This window comes from Pituophis catenifer, unplaced genomic scaffold (assembly GCF_029215685.1).
Source record: "Pituophis catenifer annectens isolate HBS135680 unplaced genomic scaffold, rPitCat1.0.hap2 SCAF_1, whole genome shotgun sequence".
NCBI classification, from domain to species: Eukaryota; Metazoa; Chordata; class Lepidosauria; order Squamata; family Colubridae; genus Pituophis; species Pituophis catenifer.
The window spans coordinates 159510979-159537327 of NW_027256881.1; the positions used below are offsets into that span (position 1 = coordinate 159510979).

At 41.1% G+C, this 26349-nt stretch overlaps 1 protein-coding gene across 1 annotated transcript; it reads left to right on the top strand.

Moving 5' to 3' along the window:
- The first annotated feature begins 2786 nt into the window (after positions 1-2786).
- Positions 2787-23925, top strand: LOC139309035 (cytochrome P450 2K6-like). Its single transcript, XM_070933099.1, has 9 exons — positions 2787-3077; positions 4146-4308; positions 8784-8933; positions 13429-13589; positions 13786-13959; positions 14445-14592; positions 20382-20566; positions 21597-21738; positions 23552-23925. Exons 1-9 carry the CDS (start codon positions 2895-2897, stop codon positions 23734-23736), a joined length of 1491 nt encoding a protein of 496 aa, XP_070789200.1. The 5' UTR covers positions 2787-2894; the 3' UTR covers positions 23737-23925.
- Positions 23926-26349: the final 2424 nt, after the last annotated feature.

Here is a 26349-nt window from a genome sequence, read left to right on the forward strand (position 1 = left end):
GAGGCAATAGGCGCGAAAATTAATTACATATTGAAAGCATCCCCAAATCCCTCCCCCCCAAGGACCCAAGTTGAGTGTCCAATCCATATCTCCCCAAGGTGTCATGTGGGGTACTTCTTCAGATGGCCCCATCTATCTGGTATGACAGAATATTTGACCTTGACAGCTATCGGCTCTCTCTGCAGCTGCTATGAAGACAGTGAGAATTTTCCTCCCTTTTTCAAGACATCTCCACCAGCTCACTTCCCCCACCCCAAATACCAGCAATGCCTCCCCCCTCCTGTTACAATGGCAGCCGAAAACAAGACAGTATCATAAAGGCTGACACACGCCCACCCAGCTGGTCATTAGGGCAGAGAACCAGTTGTTAAATTATTTGAATCCCACCACTGACCTTTCTTTTTCAATCTTTATATTACCGTAATTTTTTTATTTTTTGCAACCCAAACTTGCATCCTCCTAACTTAGCACAATGCAAAATCCCAATACTTCTTTATGCCAACAGTGACACTATCATTTCACCAATTGGACTGAAGGGAGCTATGGAAGCAATATTAAAACATTGTAGACAAAATAATCTGGTCCTCAATTTTGATAAATTGAAAATACTAATTTTTGCCAAAAGAGCATAACCTAGAATAGGTCAATCTATTTAAATACCATGGGGAGATTTTACATATTAAAGGTACTAGGAAGGTACACCTGGACCACCCAACGAAATCAGCCTTTTGGTCCTCAAATGCCACAATTTTGTTTTGTATGCAGGCCGAGGACAATTAATTCCCACAGCCTTAAATTTTTTTGAAACTAAAACATTGACACAAATTCTTTATGGGACAAAAACAGGAATTAATTATTTATTTATTTTGAAGAAAGAATCTCTGGAAACCATACAAACAAAATCCCTGCAATCAATTTTAGCTTTATCCACTTGAGTATTTTAGCAATGCCCAGTTGAGAATTGAGACAGGAATGCCTCAAATTCAGGTTAGGGCCTAGAAGATGATGATAACTTACTGGTAGAAAATTCAGTTCTTTCCATAGTGACTTGATACCTTTAGTCCTAATAGACTGGCCTTCTATTTCCCCACTGTTCTTAATCTTACTAGCACTGATGATGTTACCTAGTTTGGATAATTAAATATCTACAATAAAACAATTAAACTTAGAAAGGACAAAGGACCCCTTATTGTTCTTAATCTCTCTAAAACAGACATGTCAAACTCAAGGCCCACGGTCCAGATTCAGCCCATGATGTGTTTAGATCTGGCCTGCAGAGCTGCCCTGGAGATGGCAAAGGGCAGGCTCCTGCTGTCTTGGCCCTGACCCACCCCACCCCAGCGAGGTGCTCCCCTAGGCCTCTGCACCCTGTCCCTTCCTCAACAACCCTCTCTCCCAAATAAGAAGTCAACCCCAGCTTGGAATCCCACCTTCTTTCCCCCTAACAGCTGGCCTGGCTCCTCTCCTGCTGTCACCTCCATCTACTTAGAATTCAGTAAGGTATTTGACAAAGTAGACCACAACCAACTTTTTGGTAAGCTAGAAAAATGCGGCATAGATGGATTTGTAACTGGGTGACAAATTGTATTCAATGTGCAGTCCTTAAAAGAACTACACTCACATGGAGGGAGGTGGGCAGTGGTTACCAGTAACTGTGAGAGGGATCTTGGAATACTAATACACAATCACTTAAGTATGAGCCACCAGATGCAGCAGCAGCCAAAAAAGCCAATGCAACCCTGGACCGCATTAATAGAGGGATAGAATCAAGATCATGTGAAGTATTAGTACCATTTTACAAAGCCTTAGTGAGATCTCACTTTGAATACTGCATCCTATTCTGGTCAGCACAATATAGAAAAGACGTTGAGACACTGGAAAGATAAAGAGAAGAACAACAAGGATGATTAAGGGGCTTAATCATCTTTAATTCTTGCAACCATTCTTCAGTGAAGAACAGCAGTGTTCCAAGATTTGAGGGGCTTCCACAAAAATGATGAGGTCAACCTATTTTCCAAAGCACCAGAAGGCAAGACAAGAAACAATGGATGAAAACTAATAAAGGAGAAAAGCAACCTGGAACTAAGAAGAAATTTTCTAATGGTGAGAGCAATCAACCATTGGGATGTCTTGCCTTCAGAGGTTTGTGGGGGCTCCATCACTGGAAGCTTTTAAGAAGAGACTGGACAGCCAGTTGTCTGAAATGGTACAGGATCTCCTGCTCAAGCAGGGGCTGGACCAGAAGACTTCCAAGCTTCCTTCCAACTTTGTTATTCTATGTTCTATGTTTCTTCCATGTTCCCTTATTTTTCCCTTTGTCTTAGCAAGTTAATAGCAAATAAAACCAAGAGAAAAGTTGCCCTTCATATCTTACTTTGAGACAAGGATATAGTGGCTTTCTGTTAAAAATAATGTATTTCAATTGGATCAGACCTTGACACATCTCTCTGAGGTCCAATTTACATTTCATTAAAAATGTAAACTGAGAGTCAATATTTAGTGCTTCTCTTCTCTAAATGGAAATATTCTTAAAAGAAGAGGAAAGTGCTAACACAGGAAATCACAGTTTTCCATGATTTTAAGAGATTATGTAATTATTGTATATCGGTCTTAAAAAGCTGGGTTATTATGAAGTACAAATACATGAAAATGGTTTGGTAAGCTTTTGATGATTTCACTATTTGTGTAACACATGTTGGGACAGATCAAATAATTCCTATTAGAAAAAAACAAGGGCAAAGTTCAAAAGTCCTTTATTGAACAGAGCAGTCTGAGGATTCAGTAGAAAGAGTAGCTGGGCTCTGCCTATTGCATTGCTTTGAAATACATGCTGGAATCATTTCAGGTTTCAAAATTCCTTGTAATTTTCACTGAAGACTCCTTACTGAAAGGAAATGGAATGGACCGGAGCAATTTTAACTTTATTCCTATTTATTTTTGCAATTATGTTTCTTTTGAAAAAGAACAGTTCCAGGAATAACAGCTCCCACAATCTCCCTCCGGGACCCAGAACTATACCTATTTTGGGAAACTTGCACATGATGGATCTGAAGAGGCCTTACGGAACAATGTTAGAGGTAAAGCCTGATAATTAACAAGTCTCTTCACTGTTATTTGCCAAAACCTATTGGGATGGGACCAAATCCTGGTAATGGTCAGGTAAGTCTCCCTGATGGTGTTTACTGTTTGTAAAATGATCAAAAACTGGAGATCAAGCTGAATACCTTTAAATATTTTATGTTCAAACCCCCAGGGACTTGTGGAGAAATGTAAATGTTCTTAAACTGAATGACTTGATATCTGTATGTACTTAGAGACATTTCTATATTTGCACTTTAAGCAGAAGTCATTAAATCTATTTCTACAGTTTACAATACCACAATTAATCAATTGAATAAATAATTTTCTGATTATTTAGATTTGCAGAAATATTCAAATCCTAAGGAGCCTTTGGGGAAATATAAATGCTCTTAAGCTTGAATGACTGGAGATGTACTTAAAGGAACTCACATGTTTGCACATTTTAATCAGAACTATAAATCATTAAATCAATTTCTGCAGTGGCCAAAACACAACCAAAATTAAGAGCAGAACAAGAAGTAATGGGTGGAAACTTGTTAAAGAGAGATACAACTTAGAAGTTAGACACATTTTCTGACAGTGAGAACAATTAATCAATGGAATAACCTGCCTCCTGGAGTTGTAGGTACTCCACCACTGAAGGCTTTCAAAAATATACTGGACAACAATTTGACTGGGATGGTATAAGGCTCCTGCCTTGAGTAGAGGGTTGGAATAGAAGACCTCCAAGGTCCCTTCTAGGCCTATGATTCTATGATTCACAGTATGTCCTGCACAGATGATGTTGTTCCAACATATTATAAACATTTTCTCAGTTTGACAAGCATTTCTATTGTGAGGATCTTTTATTATATAAGCATTTTTAAATGATAAATATAGAACATATGAAAATCTAAAAGATATAAAGAATAATATACCATCACAATTCTCAACAGAATAGAAAAAGGAAATAACATTATATGTGCCTCTGAATTTTGACATGTAGTTTCGTAAACATCTTCTATATATGTGATTCCAATCATTGATTAAAATTGTCTCTTTGATTCCCTTCTGCTGAATTCCAGTGGTCAAAAGAATATGGTCCCGTTTTCCGTATCAAACTGGGATTGCAGGAGATGGTGGTGCTGACAGGCTATGAGACGGTGAAAGAGGCTCTAGTGAACCAGGCAGAGGCATTTGCAGAGAGGCCCTTTGTTCCCATTTTTGAAGAGGCAACAAAAGGGTTTGGTGAGTTATTTCATTTTGGATTGGAGTTGACAAACCTTTCAGATGTGTGATCAGTATAGATTTTTTTCATTTGAGGTTTGCACCAGAAGAATCTCAGATGAGTGAAATAGCTTCTGAAAATCTAACCAGGATGAAAATCCAACTAAAACCTTTCTTGTGCCACTGTGAATTTGTCCCTCAGTATTGTATCAAGCCCCTAAGCCTCACATGCCATTTCAAACCATACCAGTAAAATTAGAAAATTTTTGATGAACTAAATAAAACAACTCTGAAATATATTAGGCAAGGGAAAAAATCAAGAATAAAATTGAAAGTATTAAGGATTCTAGGAATAATGGCGGTTTTGGGCTCTCAGATTGGGAATTATATTACCAGGCTGCAGCTCTCACCTGGCTAAAAGATTGGGTGAACTTGAATAACGGAAGACTATTATTACTAGAAGGGCACGACTTGCAGTTAGGCTGGCATACCTTTCTTTGGTATGGCAGAAATATGGCGCACAAATATTTTCAGAGGCATAATTTATTTATTTATTTTTATTTTATTTTATTTCAAATTTATATACCGCACCTTCTCCCGAGGGACTCAGGGCGGTGTACAGCCAGATAAAAACATACAATACAAACATTAAAAACAATTGAAAGAATATATATTAATTTGGCCCAGTTTAAAAAGACAAACCAATTAAAATTTTTAAAAATATGTTAAACCAGCCCGGCTTGCTGAAAAAAGAAAGTTTTAAGGGCACGGCGGAAGGCACCGAGGTCTTGGATTCTCCTTATCTCTGGGGGCAGCTGATTCCATAGGGTAGGTGCCCCCACAGAGAAGGCCCTCCCCCTGGGGGTCACCAGCCTACATTGTTTGGCTGATGGCACCCCGAGGAGGCCCTCTCTGTGGGAGCGAACGGGTCAATGGGAGGTTGTTGGTAGCAGCAGGCGGTCTCAAAGATAACTAGGTCCTATGCCATGGAGTGCTTTAAAGGTGGTAACCAACACCTTGAAGCGCACTTGGAAGACCACTGGGAGCCAGTGCAGCTCGCGCAGGAGCGGTGTTATGTGGGAGCACCATGCAGCTCCCGTAATTACCTGCGCGGCCGCATTCTGGACCAGTTGGAGCCTCCGAGTGCTCTTCAAGGGGAGCCCCATGTAGAGAGCATTGCAGTAGTCCAGGCGAGAGGTGACAAGGGCATGAGTGACTGTGCATATGGAATCCCGATCAAGAAAGGGTCGCAACTGGCGAATCAGGCGAACCTGACAAAAGGTCCCCCTGGCTACAGCCGTCAGATGTTCCTCCAAGGACAGCTGCATATCCAGGAGGACTCCCAGATTGCGCGCCCTCTCCGAGGGGGCCAAAGACTCGCCCCCAATAGTCAGTGATGGCGTCAGCTGACTATATCAGGATGCCGGGAACCACAGCCACTCAGTCTTGGAAGGGTTGAGCTTAAGCCTGTTCCTCCCCATCCAGATCCACACAGCCTCCAGGCACTGAGACATCACTTCAAGGGCTTCGTTGGGGTGGCCTGGGGTGGAGATGTACAGCTGGGTGTCATCAGCGTACTGGTGGTACTTCACCCCAAAGCCACGGATTATCTCACCCAGCGGCTTCACATAAATGTTGAACAAAAGGGGCAAGAGGACCGACCCCTGAGGCACTCCACAAATGAGAGGCCTCGAAGTCGACCTCTGTCCCCCTGCCAACACAAACTGCAACCAGTCAGAGAGAAAGGAGGAGAACCACCGTAACACGGTGCCCCCCATCCCCAACTCTTCCAACTGGTGCAGCATGATACTATGGTCGATGGTATCAAAAGCCGCTGAGAGGTCTTATGTGAGGAACGCGTTGCTTAACATTTGGGAAAAAATTAAACTACAACACTATAGAGAAGTACCAGGCTGGCTCTCTCCAATGGAGGCAATAACATATCCAAATCCTATAAATTGGGGAAAAATTGTATGCTACAAGGACATTTTAGATGAAAGGGGGGGGGGGAATCTTAAATCCAGACAAGAATTGCAGAAGCAGGGGTTGGACTTATCTTGATGGCTGTATCCAATCAAGACACAAAAAAGATGTTAAATTATGGGATGTAAATAAAGAATAAACAGCATTGGACAAAATTTTAATGGGGACGGATGAAAAAATTATTAAAAAAATATATAATTATTTACTGAATTATAAAATGGAGGAAGAGATAAAAAAAATGATGATTGCCTGGGCAAAGAATTTCAGATGCAACATAGAATTAGAAAAATGGTTAAACATTTGGGAGAGAAACTACAAACTGACGATGGCTGCGGCCTATAAAGAAAACCTTTACAAAAATTTTTATAGGTAGCATTTGCCACCAGCAAGATTGGCCAAAATGTATAAGAACTCCTCCACCAATTGTTGGAAATGTAACCAGACTCCAGGAACATACTACCACATGTGGTGGACACGTAAGAAAGCAAGGAGTTACTGGGAGAAAATTCATAATTGGTTAGAAATGATAACAAAGCAACATTTTGAGTTCAAACCAGAAATGTGCCTTTTAGGTATATTGTCGGAAAGTTATGACAAAGCAACCATTTACTTAGTGTTACATATATTGATGGCAGCTAGAATTACCGTATTTTCCAGTGTATAAGACGACTGGGCATATAAGATCCCCAAATTTTTCTGTTAAAATATAGGGTTTGGGCTATACTCGCCGTATAAGACTACCCCTCTTCCAACGGACACCAAATAAAAATTAAAAAACATCAACTGGCTCACCCACAATATAAAAGTAGCTGTGCTAGACCCAAAATGGCCCCTGCAACAAGCAGGAACCTCACACAGCCACAAAAAGCCCAAAAACCCAACTTTCACACTTTACACACACAAAATTCCACATACAGCTTTGTGAGATTTTGTGTGTTTATGTAGTTAGAGTGAAACACTACAAAAACACACTAAATCTCAGAAAGCTGCACAAATTTTATTTTATTTTTATTTTTATATGAAAGCTAAATTTAAAACTTCCTAAACTTTAAATTGCTAGGTCTAAAAAAGAACAACTAAAAAAAACCCCAATTAACTATTTTTTTAAAGATCCCAAAGGGGAAAAAAACTTACCCAATAGAACAGGGGTCTCTAACCTTTGCAACTTTAAGACTTGTAGACTTCAACTCCCAGAATTCCTCAGCCAGCTTTGTTTTGCTGGCTGAGGAATTCTGGGAGTTGAAGTCCACAACTCCCTGCCTGCTTGATTGCAGGCAGGGAGTCGCCCTGACCGCTGCACCGGAAGTCCCTACTGTTTTTCTTCTCCATGGCTCTGGCGATCCCAGCTGAGTTGCCTGATTAGCAGATCGTCAGAGCTTGGATCGCCAGAGCCATGTGAAAGGAGAAAAGTTTTTTCCTTCTCCATGGCTCTGGCGATCCCAGCTGAGTTGCCTGATTAGCAGATCATCAGAGCTTGGATCGCCAGAGCCATTTAAGGCTCGTCAGAGCCTTTTGGGCTGGTCTACCTGGTTACAGGAGAACGACATCCGGTGTATAAGACGACCCCCGACTTTTGAGAAGATTTTCATGTGTTAAAAAGTCGTCTTATACGCCGGAAAATACGGTACATATGCTAAATATTGGAAAATGTGAAAACTCTATTGGATGATGACATAATTAGGAAAATTTGGGATTGTGCTGAAATGGACAGATTAAAAATGTAAGATAAAGAAGACTCAAAATATAATAGGACATGGAATAAATTTTATAAATGGATAAAGACAAGAAGTAGAAATGAGAGGGAAGTTTATGAATGTCAATAATTGTTAGTGTGGACAACAAAGATGTATAAAACTATGGATATAATATGGAAAATTTGTAAATAAGCTAATGTTAGTAGAAATTTAGTTGAAGTTTTCTTTTCTTTTCTCTTTTTGTTAGTTGTATTACTGTAATTACTGTTAACATAGTTAACAGTTATAGTTATTAGCTTGTATGTTAAGATTTACCATTGATTTCTCTCTGGCTCTGCCTTATTTGCATTGTTCTCCTGACACTGACTTTTTAATAAAATAAAATAAAATAAAAATTTAAAAAAGATACTGTAAATTTGATTTTAAAAGTTTTTAAAATGTATGATTTTTGGACTATGCAGCAAAAAAGTGTTTAGTATATGATTTTTTGAAAAATAATAATGTATTAAGATGCCAGATGATATGGAATTATAGTTTTGAATCATTTAAAAGATATTTGATTGCTTTCATTTTTGCTTTGTTTTGTTTGTTTTGTTTTGATAAGGAGATGCTGAAGGCTGGATATCAAAAGCAGAGGATCAAGAAAACAGAGCAGAACTCTTTAACACAAACTTTGAAATACCTTTCAGCCTACTTCCTGGACAGACTGAATGAAACACTTGATCAAATTGATAGAACATGTTTTAATGAAGTTGTAAAACAAGAATGAACAAACGATGATAAAATTATATTTCACTATCTTACTCATTTTCTCTTCAGGTTTTGTTTTTGCTCATGGTGAGCACTGGAAAGTGATGCGACGGTTTACATTATCCACATTGCGGGACCATGGAATGGGCAAGAGGACCATTGAGGACAAAATCACAGAAGAATGCAGTGTCTTAACAAAGACAATGGAGACTTATGCAGGTGGGTCTGTATACTGTAATGGAGCATCTTCTGGGATAAATCCAGAACAGGTAGAACAGGAAATAATTTCTGCAGATTATATCAAGTGACCAAGGTACCTTCTCTAAAACAATTCTTAAACCAGTGGTGGGTTGCTCCCAGTTCGCACCAGTTCGCAAGAACTGGTAGTAAAAAATTTTAGTAGTTCGGAGAACCAGTAATAACATTGGCTGGCCACGCCCCCGAACCGGTCCCCGGCCCGGTCACCACTCCCTTACCCCGCCCACCTCATCAGAGGCTTTTTTTTTTTTACTTTTAAAAGCATTTTTTTCTACAACCTCTTTGGCTGAAAAAATGCTTTTAAAAGTTTTTAAAAAAACCGTCTGATGATCGCATGGCTCAGCTGGAATCTCAGAAGCTTCTAAAAGCGTTTTTTTTGTGTAACTTCTTCAGCTGAAGAGGTTGTAGGAAAAAAATGCCTGTTGGAGATCATCCCATTCCGAATCCGAATTATTATCCTAATAATCCCATATTAGGTCTTATCTTGTGGCAATGGAAGCGGCGAAATGGGACTATTTCGCTGCTTTCATTGCATCTGCAGAAAATTGCCCAGCAGCCTTGTTCTGAGTGACCCGCTCCCTCCTCAATCAGGGAGCGAGGGAGGACCCCTTACAAGGCAGTGCTGAGGACTTTGCACAATTTCTGCAAGACAAAGTCACTCAGATCTGGATGGGTTTAGACTCTGACTGGGCAGGATCCGACGAGGAAGTGGGAGCTAGTCTTGAAGGTAACATCTGGGTTGACTTTGACCCTGTTTCCATAGATGAAGTGGACAGGATTTTGGGTAGATTGGGGGCCTCCTCATGTTTGTTGGACCCATGTCCCTCCTGGCTTGTTACGGCAACCAGAGAGGTGACTGGAGACTGGATCCAGGCAATTATCAATGCTTCTTTGAGGGATGGGGGTCTTCCCTGCCGTACTTAAGGAGGCAGTGGTTCGACCCCTCCTCAAGAAGCCTGCTCTGGATCCGGCCTCCTTGAACAACTTTCATCCCGTCTCCAACCTTCGCTTCATAGCGAAGGTTGTTGAGTCTGTCGTGGCATACCAACTTCCACAATTCCTGGAGGAAACGGATTATCTGGACCCGTACCAATCGGGTTTCAGGCGTGGGCACAGCACAGAAACGGCATTGGTCGCCCTGGTGAATGATCTCTGGCGGGCCCAGGATGGGGGTTTTTCCTCCATTCTGGTGCTACTTCACCTCTCAGCGGCTTTCGATACCATCGACCATGGTATCCTACTGCGACAGCTCCGGGAGTTGGGGGTGGGAGGCACTGTTCTACAGTGGTTCTCCTCCTATCTCTTGGGCCATATGCAGTTTGTTTGGGTGGGGGGTCAGAGATCCTCCCTGAGGCCCCTTGCCTGTGGGGTGCCACAGGGTTCGGTTCTCTCCCCTCTGCTCTTTAACATCTATATGAAGCCGCTGGGTGAGATTATTCGTAGTTTCGGGGTGAGGTATCATCAGTATGCTGATGATACCCAGCTCTACATCTCCACCCCAGACCAACCCAGGGATGCCCTTTCCGTGATGTCCCAGTGCCTGGAGATGGTACGGGTCTGGATGGGTAGAAACAGGCTCAAACTCAAACCCTCCAAGACTGAGTGGCTGTGGATGCCAGCATCTCCTGATCTAGTTGCCCCATCACTTCAGATGGGAGGGGAGTTGCTGACTCCCTCTGGAAGAGTTCGTAAACTCGGCATCCTCCTTGATTCTCGGCTGTCCTTGGTGGATCATCTGATGGCCGTGACAAGGGGGGCTTTTGCACAGGTTCGCCTGGTGCGCCAGTTACACCCTTTCCTAGACACGGATGCCCTCTGTACAGTCACTCATGCTCTCATTATTTCTCGGTTGGATTACTGCAATGCCCTCTACATGGGGCTGCCGTTGGGGTGCACCCGGAGGCTCCAGCTGGTCCAGAATGCGGCCGCGTGGGTTGTTACGGGAGCTTCCCATTACTCCCATGTAACACCTTTCCTGTGCGAGCTGCACTGACTGCCGGTTGCCCTTTGGATCCGCTTCAAGGTGCTGGTTCTCACCTATAAAGCCCTACATGGCATGGGCCCAGGGTATTTGCAGGACTCCCATTACCGGCCTCCCACTGCCCTGTGTGGTCACATAGGGCTGCCCTCCTCCAGATGGCATTGGCCAGACAATGTCGGCTGGTGGCCCCCAGGATGAGGGCGTTCTCGGGGGCCGCACCGACCCTCTGGAATAGGTTACCCATCGGGCTCCAGACAGCCCCTAATCTCCGCACTTTCTGCACTGACCTGAAGACATGGCTGTTTCAGCAATTTCCCTGATCTGCTATGAGATTTTATTCTGTTTGGGGTTTTATATTGGCTATTTTTAGGATTTCTTATTGTTACATGTTTTTATTCTGTGCGCCGCCCGAGTCCTACGGGAGAAGGGGGTCATATAAATTTAATAAAATAAATAAATAAATAAAAGCCTCTGGCGATCCCAGCTGACTTGCCTGATCATCAGAAGCTTCTAAAACAGCGGTTCTCAACCTGTGGGTCACGACCCCTTTGGGGGTCGAGCGACCCTTTCACAGGGGTTGCCTAAGAGACCATCGGAAAACACATATTTTCAATGGTCTTAGGAACCAAGACACCGCTCCTCTATCTGTCTCAGATTAGCTGGCCTTAATGTCTTAGTGCGCATGTGCACCGGCCATGTCGTCATTGCCCACATGCAGCCCCAGGACTCCACCCTTTGCCAGCCAGAAGCGCTGCCACCAGTTGCTCCCGTGCATCCGGCTGCCTGCCTGCCTCATCACCGCCACCATGAGGAAAGGCCGTGAAGTTACGCTGCCTGGGATCCACGTGGGCTGCCACAGGGAGTGGCCAGGTATGGCTGGCTGGACATTGCCTGGAGCTGAGCTCGAGGCTGGCAGGAGGAGGAACGTTGCCTCTTAGCCAGCTCGAACTGTCTGCTGCTGCAGCCTGCCGCCATCCCCTCTCCCCTGCCAGCTGCTCCTGCCACTGCCAGGGAAGCTGCTCTGCGAGAACTGCTACCAAGGGTGAGGGGGTGGTGGTGGCAAGGATGGGCAGTCCAGGGCTTCCTTGTCTCCCCACCCAAGCAGACTTCTGGCATAGCCCCAGGCCTCTGGAGGGAGGGAAGCCCTGACCTGCTTTTCCTGCCACCACCACCCCCTTGCCCCCAGCAAGAGCGGTTCTCTTGCTGCCGCTTCTCCGGCAGCACCAGGAGCAACTGCTGGGGCAGAGAGAAATGCACGAGCCAGGAAGCGTTCATGCTCCCTGGCAGGAGAGGGTTGCACATTCACTCCAGCAAAGGTTTGTGCAACCCTCTCCATCCAGGGAGCATGACCACTTCCTAGCCAGCACACCTCTTACCACGCCCACTTCCCCACTGGTAGATCTCCATGAGTGAGAAGCTGCGCTCCCATCCGCTCCTCCTGGAGCGGCTCGCCTCCACGCTGCCAGCTTCTCCTTCTCCTGGCTGCTCCAGGAGCAGCCTGAGACTCTGCTTTCCTTGGCAAAGCACTTCCTCATTGCAGCGCAGGGGACACTCGCGGCACTGGGGGATCTGTGCAGCTACTATCCCACCCTTCCTCAGCCTTGGCCACGCCACGAGGCTCCAACTCAAGTAAGAGAAGATGGAGGAAGGGGGAGGGAGTCCAAACTGCAGCTACCTCGAGCAAGCCACAGCGCTATTACACAGGGCTCCGAGTGGTTGGAGAAGTGGCAGAAACAGCAGCCAGGGCTGCGCTTTTAGCAGGTAAGCAATGCTGCCTCTGCCACGAGGAACTTTGGAGAGAGAGGGCGGGGGCACGCTGTGGCTGTTCTCGCAGGTTAAGAGATAGGCTGCTCCCACAAGTAAAAAAAAGGGGGGGGAGTTGGCCACACCCACCCAGTCACATTACCCCCACAAGCCACACCCACAAAATAAGCCACGCCCACAGAACCGGTAGTAAAAAAATTTAGAACCCACCCCTGTCTTAAACCCATTGTTTATTCCCTATAAATATGTTTCATTGTCCAACTTATGCTAACTATATTTACAGAAATGTGATTTATGGATGGAAAAGTGGTTCCAGAGGACTTGAATTGTTAATTTAGTATAATACGACAGTCTCTCATCAATCACTTCTAGACTTATTCTTCTTTAGAGACTCCTCTAAATCCTCTATTTAGAGGGGGTTGCAAGTCCTTCATCTAAGCATGAAAATGTGTTGTAAACTGGAGTTCTTGCTCCTCCCTGCTTTCGGTCAAGCTATTTGATCTTTAAAACTTTAAAACAATAATTTAATGAAGATGCAATGTAATAACTTTGTTAAATATTTTATTCTCATTCCAATGTTATCAGCACTAGGTATAGCTTTCTGTGAGCAATGCTCCCTTTATATAAGCTGATTTTGAGTATAAATGCAGTAGAAAACAAATTTAATCCTGGTTTTATTCACAATTTTTTTAACCTATTGTTTTTGTCCAGGAAAACCCTTTGACATCACAACAATTCTCACTGCTGCTGTTTCCAACATCATAGTTTCTATTCTACTTGGGAAACGCTATGAATATGAAGATGCCACATTTTTACGACTACTGAAGATAATTAGGGAAAATGCTCAGCTTGCGGGAAGCCCTGCTGTGTTGGTAATCTAATTTCATATTTGGCAAAACAAATGCCATGAAAAACAGGCAGCAGAATCTGTGTTATTCAAGCTTTGTTGAAAAGCAAAGCATGTTGCTTCCCATAACATTGTTTTGACAAAAATATTTGAGATTTCCACCTGAAAAATTCAAAATGTTCAACTTCCATAATATGTGTTTTCCTTTATCATTCTTTTAGCTATATAATTTGTTTCCCAAGTTGGGGTTCCTTTTGGGTGCTCGTAAAACAATAATGAAGAATCAAAAGGAGCTCCATGATTTCATACAGACCACCTTCATAGAATATCTCCAAGACCTTGATGAAAATGACCAGAGGAATTTTATTGAATCATTTCTTGTTCGGCAAAGACAGGTAATGGATTATTTTACCCATGTCTGTTATTACCAATTTTTTTAAAAAAAATATTTTAAAAACGAGCCTCCATATATACAATCTGCAGGTTGGTTAAGATCTTTCTTTCAGAAATATAGAACAAACAAATTTCCAAAGTAATTTTAACCATTCCCTCTTCATTATTTTATTTCAGAATCTGCAGCTACTTAAAACTACAACCATGGATTTAATGGATTTCTCTCTCCATTAAAAATGCCCTCAATATTGATCCCTTTCTGGAGGAGTGGGTCCAAGTGGGGGTGGGAATGAGTGAACTCTTTGCGCCAATCGTTTCTCTTTCTGTGCAATTGCTTGATTTCCTTCTAGAAATCCGGTAAACTGGGACAACTATAACCTCTCAGGGAGGCTATTACCCACATATGAAGTGCCCTCTTAGATTTCAGGAATATTGATCATGTGGGTAGATTGAGCTCTCCTACTAGTATTTTCTTTATCCACTTCAGGAGAATATGAAGATGACACATGATGGATATTTCCATAAAGAAAATCTTATAGGTCTTGTAGATGATTTATTTGGTGCCGGAACAGACACAACGTCAAACACTCTGCGTTGGGCCATACTCCTAATGATGAAGTACCCAGAAATTCAGAGTAAGCACTTTCATAATATTGGCTTGCAATAAAAATTAAAAATAGTTGGCATTTTGGCGCGCTACTTGAATGAAGGCAAAGTGATGAGCCAAGAATTAAGTTGCCTTTCAAATAAGAATACGAGTGGAGTGGAGTGGAGTGGAGTGGAGTGGAGTGGAATGGAATGGAATGGAATGGAATGGAATGGAATGGAATGGAATGGAATGGAATAGAATAGAATAGAATAGAATAGAATAGAATAGAATAGAATAGAATAGAATAGAATAGAATAGATTACTTTATTGGTCAAGTGTGATTGGACACACAATGATTTTTTCTCCGATGCATAAGGTCTCAGTATACATACAAACAACAAGTATACATACAAACTACAAGGTAATAATAACTGTAAGATTCCAATGGAGTAGGTAGTAGAAAAGATGGAAATAGTAATCATCATCATCATCATCACTTGGAACACAACACGCCAGATATCACAGTTGTCGAAAACCGAAATGTACAATTTATTGACATCGCAGTACCAGGAGACGCCAGACTCGAAGAAAAAGAACTGGGAAAAAATCATGAAATATTGCGACCTGGCCATAGAAACTACACGGCTATGGATGAAACATGTCACAGTAATACCTATTGTCATCGGGGCACTTGGTACAATGTCCAAGAATTTCACAAAATACTTCAAGAAATTGCAGCTTCCTGCAATAACACCAGCAGAACTGCAAAAAACTGTGCTATTCGGAACATCATATATTTTAAGAAGGTACTTGGTTGATACCTAGGACGCTGGCAGCAACCCGTATCAACCATTAGCACCAGTCAATGGTATTTGTGATGCATTTTTAAATGTCCAGTTGACTGAGTTTCATTTTTAAAGAATAAAAGAGAATAATAATAATAATAATTCCTGATTCTGCCACCCAACAGGTAGTTAAGTCTCTTTCCTTCCCCGCATTCCTGATTCTGCCACCAAATAGGCAGTTAGCCCTCTTTCCTCCCCCCATTCCTTATCCTGCCTTTCTGCCATTAAACAAACAGTTAGGTAGCCATGGCTGGGCCTGGACAGCTATTCGGTGCAGTTCCTACGGTTATGGAATTATCATTTTTGGATCAGTAGTGGCTTAGCCACTGTGAACCAACCAAGCACCTACTATCACTAATGATGAGAGGGAATCAACAAAAATCCACACTGGGTCAAGCATTGCCCAGGTCAATAAGGACCACATCAGATGCTATGGCTCCTGGACATCTGTCGAAAAAGAGGCTCAGTTGTTACTTCTAGAGGACCAGGGCGTGCAATTGCAAAGTGACTAAAACAAAAGCGCAAAACTTGGACAACTGAAAAAAATTGAGAAATCATCAAATATTATTACCAGGCAGAACCATCAGTCAGAGGATTTCAAAAAAAGAATGATGCAACTGTGGAAGGAAAAACACCCGGAAAGTGATGTAACTGAACAAAAATTAATGGATGAAAGACGCTTCATCATCCGTAATAAAGTTTTCACAGATGTGGAAATGCAACATCTAGAAATATTGGCTAAAAAGAAAACAACAGGTAATGATGAACAGGCTGAAGAAACTGTTCCAACACCTCAACAAAGTGACCAACCAGTGGAAGAAACCAACATACAGGATGAAATTCCTCCTGTGCAACAACTTGAAAGTGTAGAGCTAAGTGATCTAGCAAAAATGCTGAAAGAAAAGATTGAAAACCACATAAAAGAAAACATAGAAAGAAAAAGATTACCTACCATTTGTGAAGTGCATAGCAAACAAGTGAAAGGTCTACTAACTGCTGTGAACAGCATTTTAACCTCCATCCCAACCAGCACACCATATGAAACCAACCAACTAATGTATAGCACAGCCGCCATTATAACTGCAGAACTGGGTTATAAAATGCCAAAAAGAAACCTGCTGGAACACCAAAGTGGAAAATTTGACTTGAAAATAAAATAAAAAACACTACGAGGGGATTCAGCAATCTGAAGTACTTGAAAGAAGGAAAACTAAATAAGAAAAAGCTAAAAAGTAGTTTACACAATAAATACAACCTGGAGGAAAAAACAATAATGGAAATCATGGAAGAACTAAAGCAACGTGTAATAACAACAGCAAAGAAAATGGAAAGATACAAAGGATGAATTAAACAATATCATGAAAATGTCCAGTTTAGAAGAAACCAAAACCTCTTGTATCAGTCCCTTGATGAAAATTGAGTCCAAACTAATGTTCACCCATGTAAAGAAAAAACTTTGAAATTTTGGAAAGAACTGTGGGAAAACCCAGTGGAACACAACAAAACTGCCTCCTGGATCAAAGATATTCAACAACAAACAACATGAAATAAAATGGAAAATATTGTAATAACAACTGACATGGTTGCAAAACAAGCAAAGAAGGTCAAGAACTGGAGTGCATCTGGCGTGAATGAACTGCATGGATACTGCAGTAAAATACCTGACCAGCCTCCATTATTGCATGGCCACTCAATTTGATCAAATGCTTCAAAATGCAGCAAGCGAAGAATGGTTAACAGCCGGTCGAACATACCTGATAATGAAAGATCCAGAAAAGGGCACAGAGCCAAGCAACTATCGCCCAATTAGTTGTCTGCCAACAACATTCAAACTTTTTACAAGAATACTGGCACATTCAGTATTCAATCATCTGATGGAAAACAGTTTGTATCCAATAGAAGAAAAGGGAAATTATAAAAAATCAAGAGAAACAAAAGATCAGCTGCTCATTGACAAAATGGTACTAAAAAATGCAAAACGAAGAAAAACAAATTTAAATATGGCATGGATTGATTGCAAGAAGGCATTTGACTCATTACCCCACAGCTGGATTAACACCTGTCTGGAAAACTTTGGAATCAGAAAAAATATTTGTACATTTTTGAAAGCAAATATGCAAAAATGGAAAACAGTTCTAACAGCAAATGGGGAGAACATTGGTGAAGTCAACATCAGACAAGGAATCTTCCAGGGGGACTCACTTTCACCACTACTGTTCAACATCGCATTAATTCCATTGATAATAATCCTACGAAACATAAAACTGGGATACCAAATCTCAAGCCAACATGGCAAGATAAATCATCTACTATACATGGATGACTTAAAAATAGATGCGAAAAGCCCCACTGAACTTAAATCAATACTCAACACAGTTCAACGGTTCAGCAGCGACATCAAAATGAACTTTGGACTTGAAAAGTGTGCTATATTATCCATGCAGCAAGGAAAAATGAAAAAAATAGAAGGAATAGAACTGGGAAATGGAAACATAGTAAAAGCATTAGCAAAGGATGATGGTTACAAATACCTAGGCATACTGGAAGCAGATAACATCTTGAATGGAAAAGTCAAAGAGTCAATGCAAAAGGAATACATCAGGAGGGTCCGCAAAATATTTAAATCAAAGTTGAATGCTGGAAACATAATTAGAGGCATTAATACATGGGCAGTTCCAGTGATACGCTACTCAGCTGGAATAATCAACTGGACTTTGGCTGAACTGGAAAACTTGGACCGGAAAACATGCAAACTTTTCAATATGTACCATGCTTTACATCCACAAAGTGACATTGACAGGTTGTACCTGCCAAGAAAAATACAGGGCAGAGGACTATTGCAAATCCATCAAACTGTAGGAGAAGAAAAACGAAGTTTGAATGATTATGTGAATCAAAGTACAGAAAAATTGCTGCTGGCTGTGAAAACATTATAAAAATGTTTTTATAGAATAGAGAATATAGAACAGAATATAAGGCAGACTATAAGGAAAAACAGCTGGATGACAGATTAAACAGATGGAAAACCAAAGCTTTGCATGGACAGCACTTGAAAAACATTGAAGGAAAATGTGATGACAACCTTACATGGGCATCAAGAAAGGAACAGAAGGTTTAATACTGGCTGCTCAAGAACAAGCACTACAAACTAATGCCATGAAAGCAAAGATACAAAAATCCACCGATAATCCAAACTGCCCACTTTGCAACAACAAAGTCGAAACTGTTTCACATTTAATATGTGAATGCAGCAAAATCGCACAAACTGATTATAAAGCTAGACACGACCAAGTTGCTAAATTAATCCACTGGTCATTATGTAAAATATATGACATACCTATATCCGAAAAGATCATGTGGGACTTTCGAATACAGACAGATCATCATTTGGAACATAACATACCAGATATGGGAGAAATGAAGGAAAATATTTAAAAAATGGATGATAAAATAGAAAAAATCCAACAGAATATTTCCAGAAACGAACAAAAGATCCAAACAGTGGAATCAAAAATGGAACAAACAGATAAGAAAATAGAGACGTTGGAACAAAAACATGTGTCAATCAGTAAGAAACTAGAAGAATCGATTGTGTATTTGGAAGTGGAGAAAGCATCATTCTACCGTAGATTTCAGAATATCGTGGAAAATAAAGACGAAGACTTAGGAGAGACAATGGCGGAAATTTTAGCAGAGGCAACGCAAAGAGATAAAGACGATATACGAAGAGGTCTACAGAGTTCACACAAACTCAAGAAAGTTTTTTCATGATGTGGATATTTGACCAATTTTGGGAGATTGAAAATCCAATAGAAGAGAATATCAGAGAATATCAGAAAATCTGATAGAGGTTGAAAATCCAACAGCAAGCGATTATGTTTCTTTCCACAAGATACCAAATGTACTCAAGGATTCATATGTGTTGCATCTCTAAGGTTCTCACTATCAAAGAAATGCAGATTTCCTCTGTGATATGGGCACATGATTTCAAAAAGAACATTAAAATATGTCAAACAAAATCATTTTGGAAATGCAAATGAAACAGGAAAACTTATAGCATCACATCAGAAAACATGTTGAAAGAAGAAAGATGAGAGTAAAAGATTAAAGGAACAGTTACATTCATGATTAACAGAATGTAATATTTCCAAATTTTTGAAGGAATTAAATAGTAAGAACAAAATAAATGGAGGAAATAAATGGAGGAAAATCTCTTCTCTAAATGGAAATATTCTTACAAGGAGAAAGAAGAAGAAAAGTGTGAACGCATGAGATAAGAGATTAATATCATGAAATATCAAGCACAAACATACTTGGTTTCATCACCTTATTTTCTAATAGAGCAGGTGAAATATGTTTGGATGTACTGATGCAAATGTTGAACTCTACTGAAGGTATGACTTTTATAATTACTAATAATATTTCTGTATCTTTGTAATATTTCCCTCATATTTATTTATTTATTTATTGGTTCGATTTATATGCCACCCTTTCTCCGGAAACTCAGGGCAGCTTACAATGCGTTAAGCAATAGCCTTCATACTTTTGTATATACCTGCTTAGTAGGGCTTTCGCCCCCCCCCCCCCCAATGCGGTGTTCTTTTTTATACAAAGTCAGCTTATTGCCCCCACAATCTGGGTCCACATTTTACCTACCTCGAAAGGATGGAAGGCTGAGTCAACCTTGAGCCTGGTGAGATTTGAACTTGCAGTAATTGCAGGCAGCTGGTGCTACTTAACAGCACTTTAGTCTGCTGTGCCACCAAGGCTCTTATGAATTTGTTCTCTATATCCTTCTGATATTTCCTCCTATAGGAATCTGCTTTGTTCCTCTAATATCTGACAAAGTTCCTTCACGGTTTAGCACCAGTTCTTCAAAGAAAAAAATATTTTATTTTATTCAGCAATTTGGAGACTACATGACTTCTGGCGGTTTAAAAAGATCAGTACATGAATCATCTTGATACATAATATCATTTTGTTCTCCCAGGTAAGATCCAAGCAGAAATTGCAAGAGAGATTGGTGATATTCAACCAAGGACTGACCACCGAGTCAAAATGCCTTACACCGATGCTGTAATTCATGAATTTCAAAGATTTGCTAATATTGTTCCCTCCAATTTGCCACATGCAACCACCATGGATATAACTTTCAAAGGATTCTTTATCCCCAAGGTGATTAATAGGAAATCATGTTCAGTGGGTAGAAAAAAGTAGTCTGCAATTAATGGAATTGGTTAAATAAGGTCACAGATTGTTATCTTATTAGAACAATTTTCATGGATGCATCTTTCAAGATGCCAATGGGAGATATATTTTTTGGCATCTGGCATTCTGAAACTGCCCCACCTCTTGATTCATGAGAGGAACTTTCCTCTCTTGCTTTATTCTTTTATTTCTTCCTCGTCTTGGCTTATTGCTTTATTTCCCCTCCCTGCCTTCAGTAAGCCTTTATTATTTATTGGGTCTTGCATTATTTTGATATTTTTTCTTATTTTTATTTCCAAAATTAAAAAAGTATATAATGTGCAATATTCAAAATCCTTGATTTATTGTTATTTTCATTTTTAATATAATCCAAATTTCTTTTATAGCCAGACATTGACAAGAAAACATTGGCAATTCCTCTCAAGGACAAAAGAAGTAGATATTCCATAACAAAATAACCATAGAAAAAATGAAGATATTTCCCACAATAGAGAGTAAATAGAAATGGAAGATCCCCGTTTATTTAAAAAGAAAAAGAAAAAAGATCAAAGATATATAAAAAAGAAAAATGAAACAGTTATTTTAAGAAGTAGTAAAATACAAAATCCTTGGCAGTAGAAATCTGATGCAAATAAAAATCAAATCAACTCAATAGTGAAGTTATCAAGGAGAAAGTCTTTGCACAATAGGTTGCCATGCAGCAAAAGCGAAATTGTTTGATAACTCCAAAGCAAAGCAGTAAAAAGAGATAAAAAGTTCACATTTATAGTCCAGCAAGAGGTGCATAAAATAAATCAGTGTTCAACCAGATAGTTAATTAAAAATGCAGATCAAATGGAAATATAATTTTAATAAATTTTTTAAATTGAATATTGCTCCAAGCCCAATACTTAGTTCTCAATAAACACTTTACAAAATTCCAGGATTAATTTCCATAGCTATGCATTAAATGCACATATTCTTTTCCATATCAACCTTTTATCCTTTCACTTTTTAGGGCACATACATCATTCCCTTGCTGACGTCTGTGCTCCATGATGAATCTCAGTGGGAGAAACCACATAAATTCTACCCTGAACATTTTCTTGACTCTGAAGGAAAATTTGTGAAGAGGGATGCATTCATGCCATTTTCTGCAGGTAAGATTCTCTGATGTCATAGATTATGTCCCATAAAAGGCAACCCTTAACACCTTGTTTGAAAAGAAAACAAGTTATACAATCTTAATCTCATAAACCTTATTTTAATAAAGTTTAGGCCTCATGGACAACATGTGTGGCCAGGCTCACCCAGGAACTAGTTGATTCCAAAGTCTGGCTGGGCAATCATCAACCCTGTGCATGAGTTACTGTTATTCCTGCTATGCTCAGTATCAGCATTTCCGCATTTTGGCAGTCTGGGATGAATCTTGTCTTTCAGCTTCCTGGCTGACTGGGACCTTCAGATGGACACAGACTTTGGCTCTTCATAGTTTGACCCCTTTATTAGCTTTTCCTAAGCTTTTATTGTTAGATCATAGCAATGTATCAGAACATAAAGTGCACCAAAGCAAAATAAATAAGATGGTAAAGGAAGAGCATCAGAGAGAAGGGAAATTAAACCAGGGCTACAATTAAATACATTTTAAAAATTCTTTCTAAGTTTAAATGACAACAAAATATAAATAGAATCCTGAATTCTAGTGCTTAGAAACACATCTGAAAAAATCTAATTCAGTCATTCGAAGTCCAAGCCCTTGAATTCAACTACGGTCAGTAGTTTGGCCCTGATTTCATTGTAAGCTGGGCAGTGAGGACAGAGGGAATAATATTTTCCCCTTGACAGAGTACACAGAGATAGAGCGATGTTATTCAACAGACACTTAGCAAATCTCCCTACAAGCTATGCCAAAGCCATGCTCTGCAGCCAGTGGGACGTAAGCAAACTTCACAGTGTGGCACTGATAATATTCATAACATTCTAGGAGAGGCTTCAGAGTTTTTATTGTTCAGGTAGTCCTTGACTTACAATCTCAATTGAGCCCAAAATTTCTGTTGCTAAATGATACATTTGTTAAGTGAACTTTGCCCCATTTTTCAACTTTTCTTGCCAGATTGTTAAGTGAATCACTGCGGTTGTTAAGTTAGAACCGGTTGTTAAGTGAATCTGGCTTCCCCATTGCCTTTCTTTGTCACAAGGCCTCAGAAGGTGACTCAGAGACAGTGCAACCGTCATAAATATGAGTTAGTTGCCAGGCATTTGAATTTTGATCACGTGACCATGGCGATGCTGCAACAGTAGTAAGAGTGTAACTTCGAACGCTTGTAAATTGAAGGTTACCTACAATGGCACCAGGATGAAAATATACATGACTGCACCACAATTGGATATTTATTAGCATCCTTTTCAAAAATCCTTTTTCTGAAGTTTTCTCTATTCAAAGAACTAATCCCCCCCCCAAAAAAGAGCAGAGAATTAGATAAGTAGAAGGATTACCCTGGAGAGGCCTAAAATCTTCCCCATAAAGTTATTTTTGGATTATGTCCAATTGAGTAATAATCCACTCATCCCAACACATATCTTGGCCTCATCAATATCTGAACAAGCACCTTGCCCTACAATATTTTAATTGCTCTCTTTGGGAATCAAAAATCTTAAGGATAATACCCACATCTTTTTTTCCGGTGTTGGCATTAATTTTTTGACTTTATCTTCAAATTCAGAAATCTGCTGCCATTTATTAGTTGGAAAAATTCTCGGTCTCCATTCCTTTACTGCATTTTTACTTCTTTCCATATCTTTGATCTGTTATTTTTTCCCCCTCTATGCTGATCTCTCTATGACCAAAGAATATTGGGAAACCCTGTGAAATAGTTTAAGAAACCAATAAACATAAATCTCTCTCTCTCTCTCTCTCTCTCTCTCTCTCTCTCCCCCCCCCTCTCTTTTTTTACCATCTATGCTTTCTTCCAGGTCGGAGAGTATGTGCAGGTGAGAACCTTGCCAAAATGGAACTTTTCCTCTTCTTTACCAGCCTCTTGCAGAAATTTACCTTCCAGCCACCCCCAGGAACATCTAAAGATGATCTGGACCTGACCCCTGGTGTTGGACTTATCTCGGCTCCCGTGCCGTATAAGACTTGTGCTGTGTTACGCTGATCTGACACAAAAAACTATAACAAGTTGTTTTCTCAGTCTTGAATTGCCTTCATTTTGTGACGCACAATTTAACAAAGAATCCAGTATTGTCTAATTTCATGTGTTGTTTAGAAGATGAATGGTAATAATCTATAAATTCATGAAATGTAGATGTTGGAAGGTTTTTTTTACCGTAATCCCAAAGACTACTTTTCTTGCCCTGCACGTGACGGTGGAGAACGGAGCTGGAAAGTAAGTTAGTGAAGGGATGTGGCTGCTTTGGGAGGGTTGGGAGGGTGAGGGACCTGTGTGTGAGAGAGGAGGGGGGATGACGACGACAGAGAGAACATTGCTGCCAGCCCTGGATAACTCTCCGAGATTGGATCGGATCTCTCTCTCTTTTTCCCTCTCTCTCACACATACACACACCATTCTTTCTTTGGGATCTCAACATAGACGTCCTTCCCAGAATTGCAAGGCTGAAGGCTTCAGATGGAGCATTTTGGGGATGTGTGTCTGTGCTGCAATCCCAAATAAAGAACGATCGGCAGGAAAAGGGGGGGGGGATTTTCATGCAGTGTGTCCTTTCCTTGGGATTGCAGCACAGATGCCCCTCCCAAGATTGCAAAATTGTCTGAATTTTGATCACATGACCATGCGGATGTTGCAATGGACATAAGTGTGAAATATGGTCATAAGTCAATTTTTTTCACTGTTGTTCTAACTTTGAATGGTCACTAAATGAGTAGTTGCAAGTTGAGGACTACCTATTGTCAGTGTCAATTTATTCCTGCTGTGTTCTGTGAAACTTGTTATTTAGCTAGTATATGTCTTAGGATCAAGGAGATTGGTTAGCAGCTTGCAAATATTCTAGCTTTTCTTACATGAAATCTGCCTATATCATTACATCCATAAGTCTGGTTTTAAGATTGTGATCATATAAAGCTAATAATTCAAAATTAATTTTTTATTGATAAAATGCTGTCTCATCTCTTCATCTTGACACTGGATATGGGATCTGCAGCAAAAAGAAGGCTGGGGAATTCTGGAGGTTGAAGTCCATACTGGTAGCCCTCGATTTAACAACCATTCCATCCACCAAGTTATTATGAAGCCAATAACTTTATTCTGGAAATTACATGTTCAGAAGGGAGCCGAATCCAGCAGGTCCCTTGAAATTAATAGGATTAACTTCTGCATGTACAGGTAGTCCTCAATTTACAACAGTTCATTTAGTGACCATTCAAAGTTACAATGGCACTGAAATGACATGACCAGATGACCACCTAGCCACACCCACCCAGTCACATTTATTTTATTTTATTTTATTTTTATTGAATTTCTATACCGCCCTACTCCCGAAGGACTCAGGGCGGTGCACAGCCATGAAATAAAACACATAGATATACAAAATTTAAAATCAAATAAAATGAATTAAATAAATTTGGCTGAATTAATACCCATAATTTAAAAAACCCATAATTTTAAAATACATTAAAAATTTAAAATTTACACTTAAAAGGGAGAAGATTTAGGCGAGGCCAGCTTGATGAAATAAAAGCGTCTTCAACTCGCGGCGGAAGGTCCGCAGATCCGGAATCCTCCGTATCTCTGGGGGGAGCTCATTCCAGATCGTCGGTGCCCCCACAGAGAAGGCTCTCCCCCTAGGGGCCGACAGCCGACATTGCTTGGCCGATGGCACCCGGAGGAGCCCCTCTCTGTGGGAGCGTACTGGTCGGTGGGAGGCTGTTGATGGTAGTAGGCGGTCCCGTAAGTAACCAGGTCCTAAGCCATGGAGCGCTTTAAAGGTGGTAACCAGAACCTTGAAGCGCACCCGGAAGACCACCGGGAGCCAGTGCAGCTCGCGCAGGAGAGGTGTTACATGGGAGCTCCATGTTGCTCCCATAACCACCCGCGCGGCCGCACTCTGCGCCAGTTGGAGCCTCCGGGTGCACCTCAAGGGGAGCCCCATGTAGAGAGCATTACAATAGTCCAGACGAGAGGTGACGAGGGCATGAGTGACTGTGCGTAACGAGTCCTGATCTAGAAAGGGACGCAACTGGTGAATCAGGCGAACCTGATGAAAAATCCTCCCGGTCACGGCCGTCAAGTGCTCTTCTAAAGACAGCCGTGAGTCCAGGAGGACGCCCAAGTTACGAGCCCTTTCCGTGGGGGCCAATGATTCGCCCCCAATAGCCAGCGATGGCGCCAGCTGACTATATCGGGACGTCGGAAACCACAGCCACTCGGTCTTGGATGGGTTGAGCCTGAGCCCGTTTCTCCCCATCCAGATCCGTACGGCCTCCAGGCACTGGGACATCACTTCAAGGGCATCGTTGGGGTGGTCCGGGGTGGAGATGTACAGCTGGGTGTCGTCAGCGTACAGATGGTACTTCACCCCGAAACCACGGATGATCTCGCCCAGCGGCTTTACATAAATGTTGAACAGAAGGGGCGAGAGAACTGATCCCTGCGGCACCCCACATATAAGGGGCCTCGGGGTCGATCTCTGCCCCCCTGTCAACACAGACTGCGACTGGTCAGAGAGAAAGGAGGAGAACCACTGTAAAACGGTGCCTCCCACCCCCAACCCTTCCAGCCGGTGCAGCATGATACCATGGTCGATGGTATCAA

What these genes read in the sequence shown, in the direction of transcription:
- LOC139309035 (XM_070933099.1), top strand. Translation starts at nt 2,895, where the DNA reads ATGGAATGGACCGGAGCAATTTTAACTTTATTCCTATTTATTTTTGCA. An exon ending in CGGGAAGCCCTGCTGTGTTG is followed by an intron (nt 13,590 to 13,785) that starts GTAATCTAATTT and finishes TCATTCTTTTAG; the next exon opens with CTATATAATTTGTTTCCCAA. An exon ending in GAAGTACCCAGAAATTCAGA is followed by an intron (nt 14,593 to 20,381) that starts GTAAGCACTTTC and finishes TTGTTCTCCCAG; the next exon opens with GTAAGATCCAAGCAGAAATT.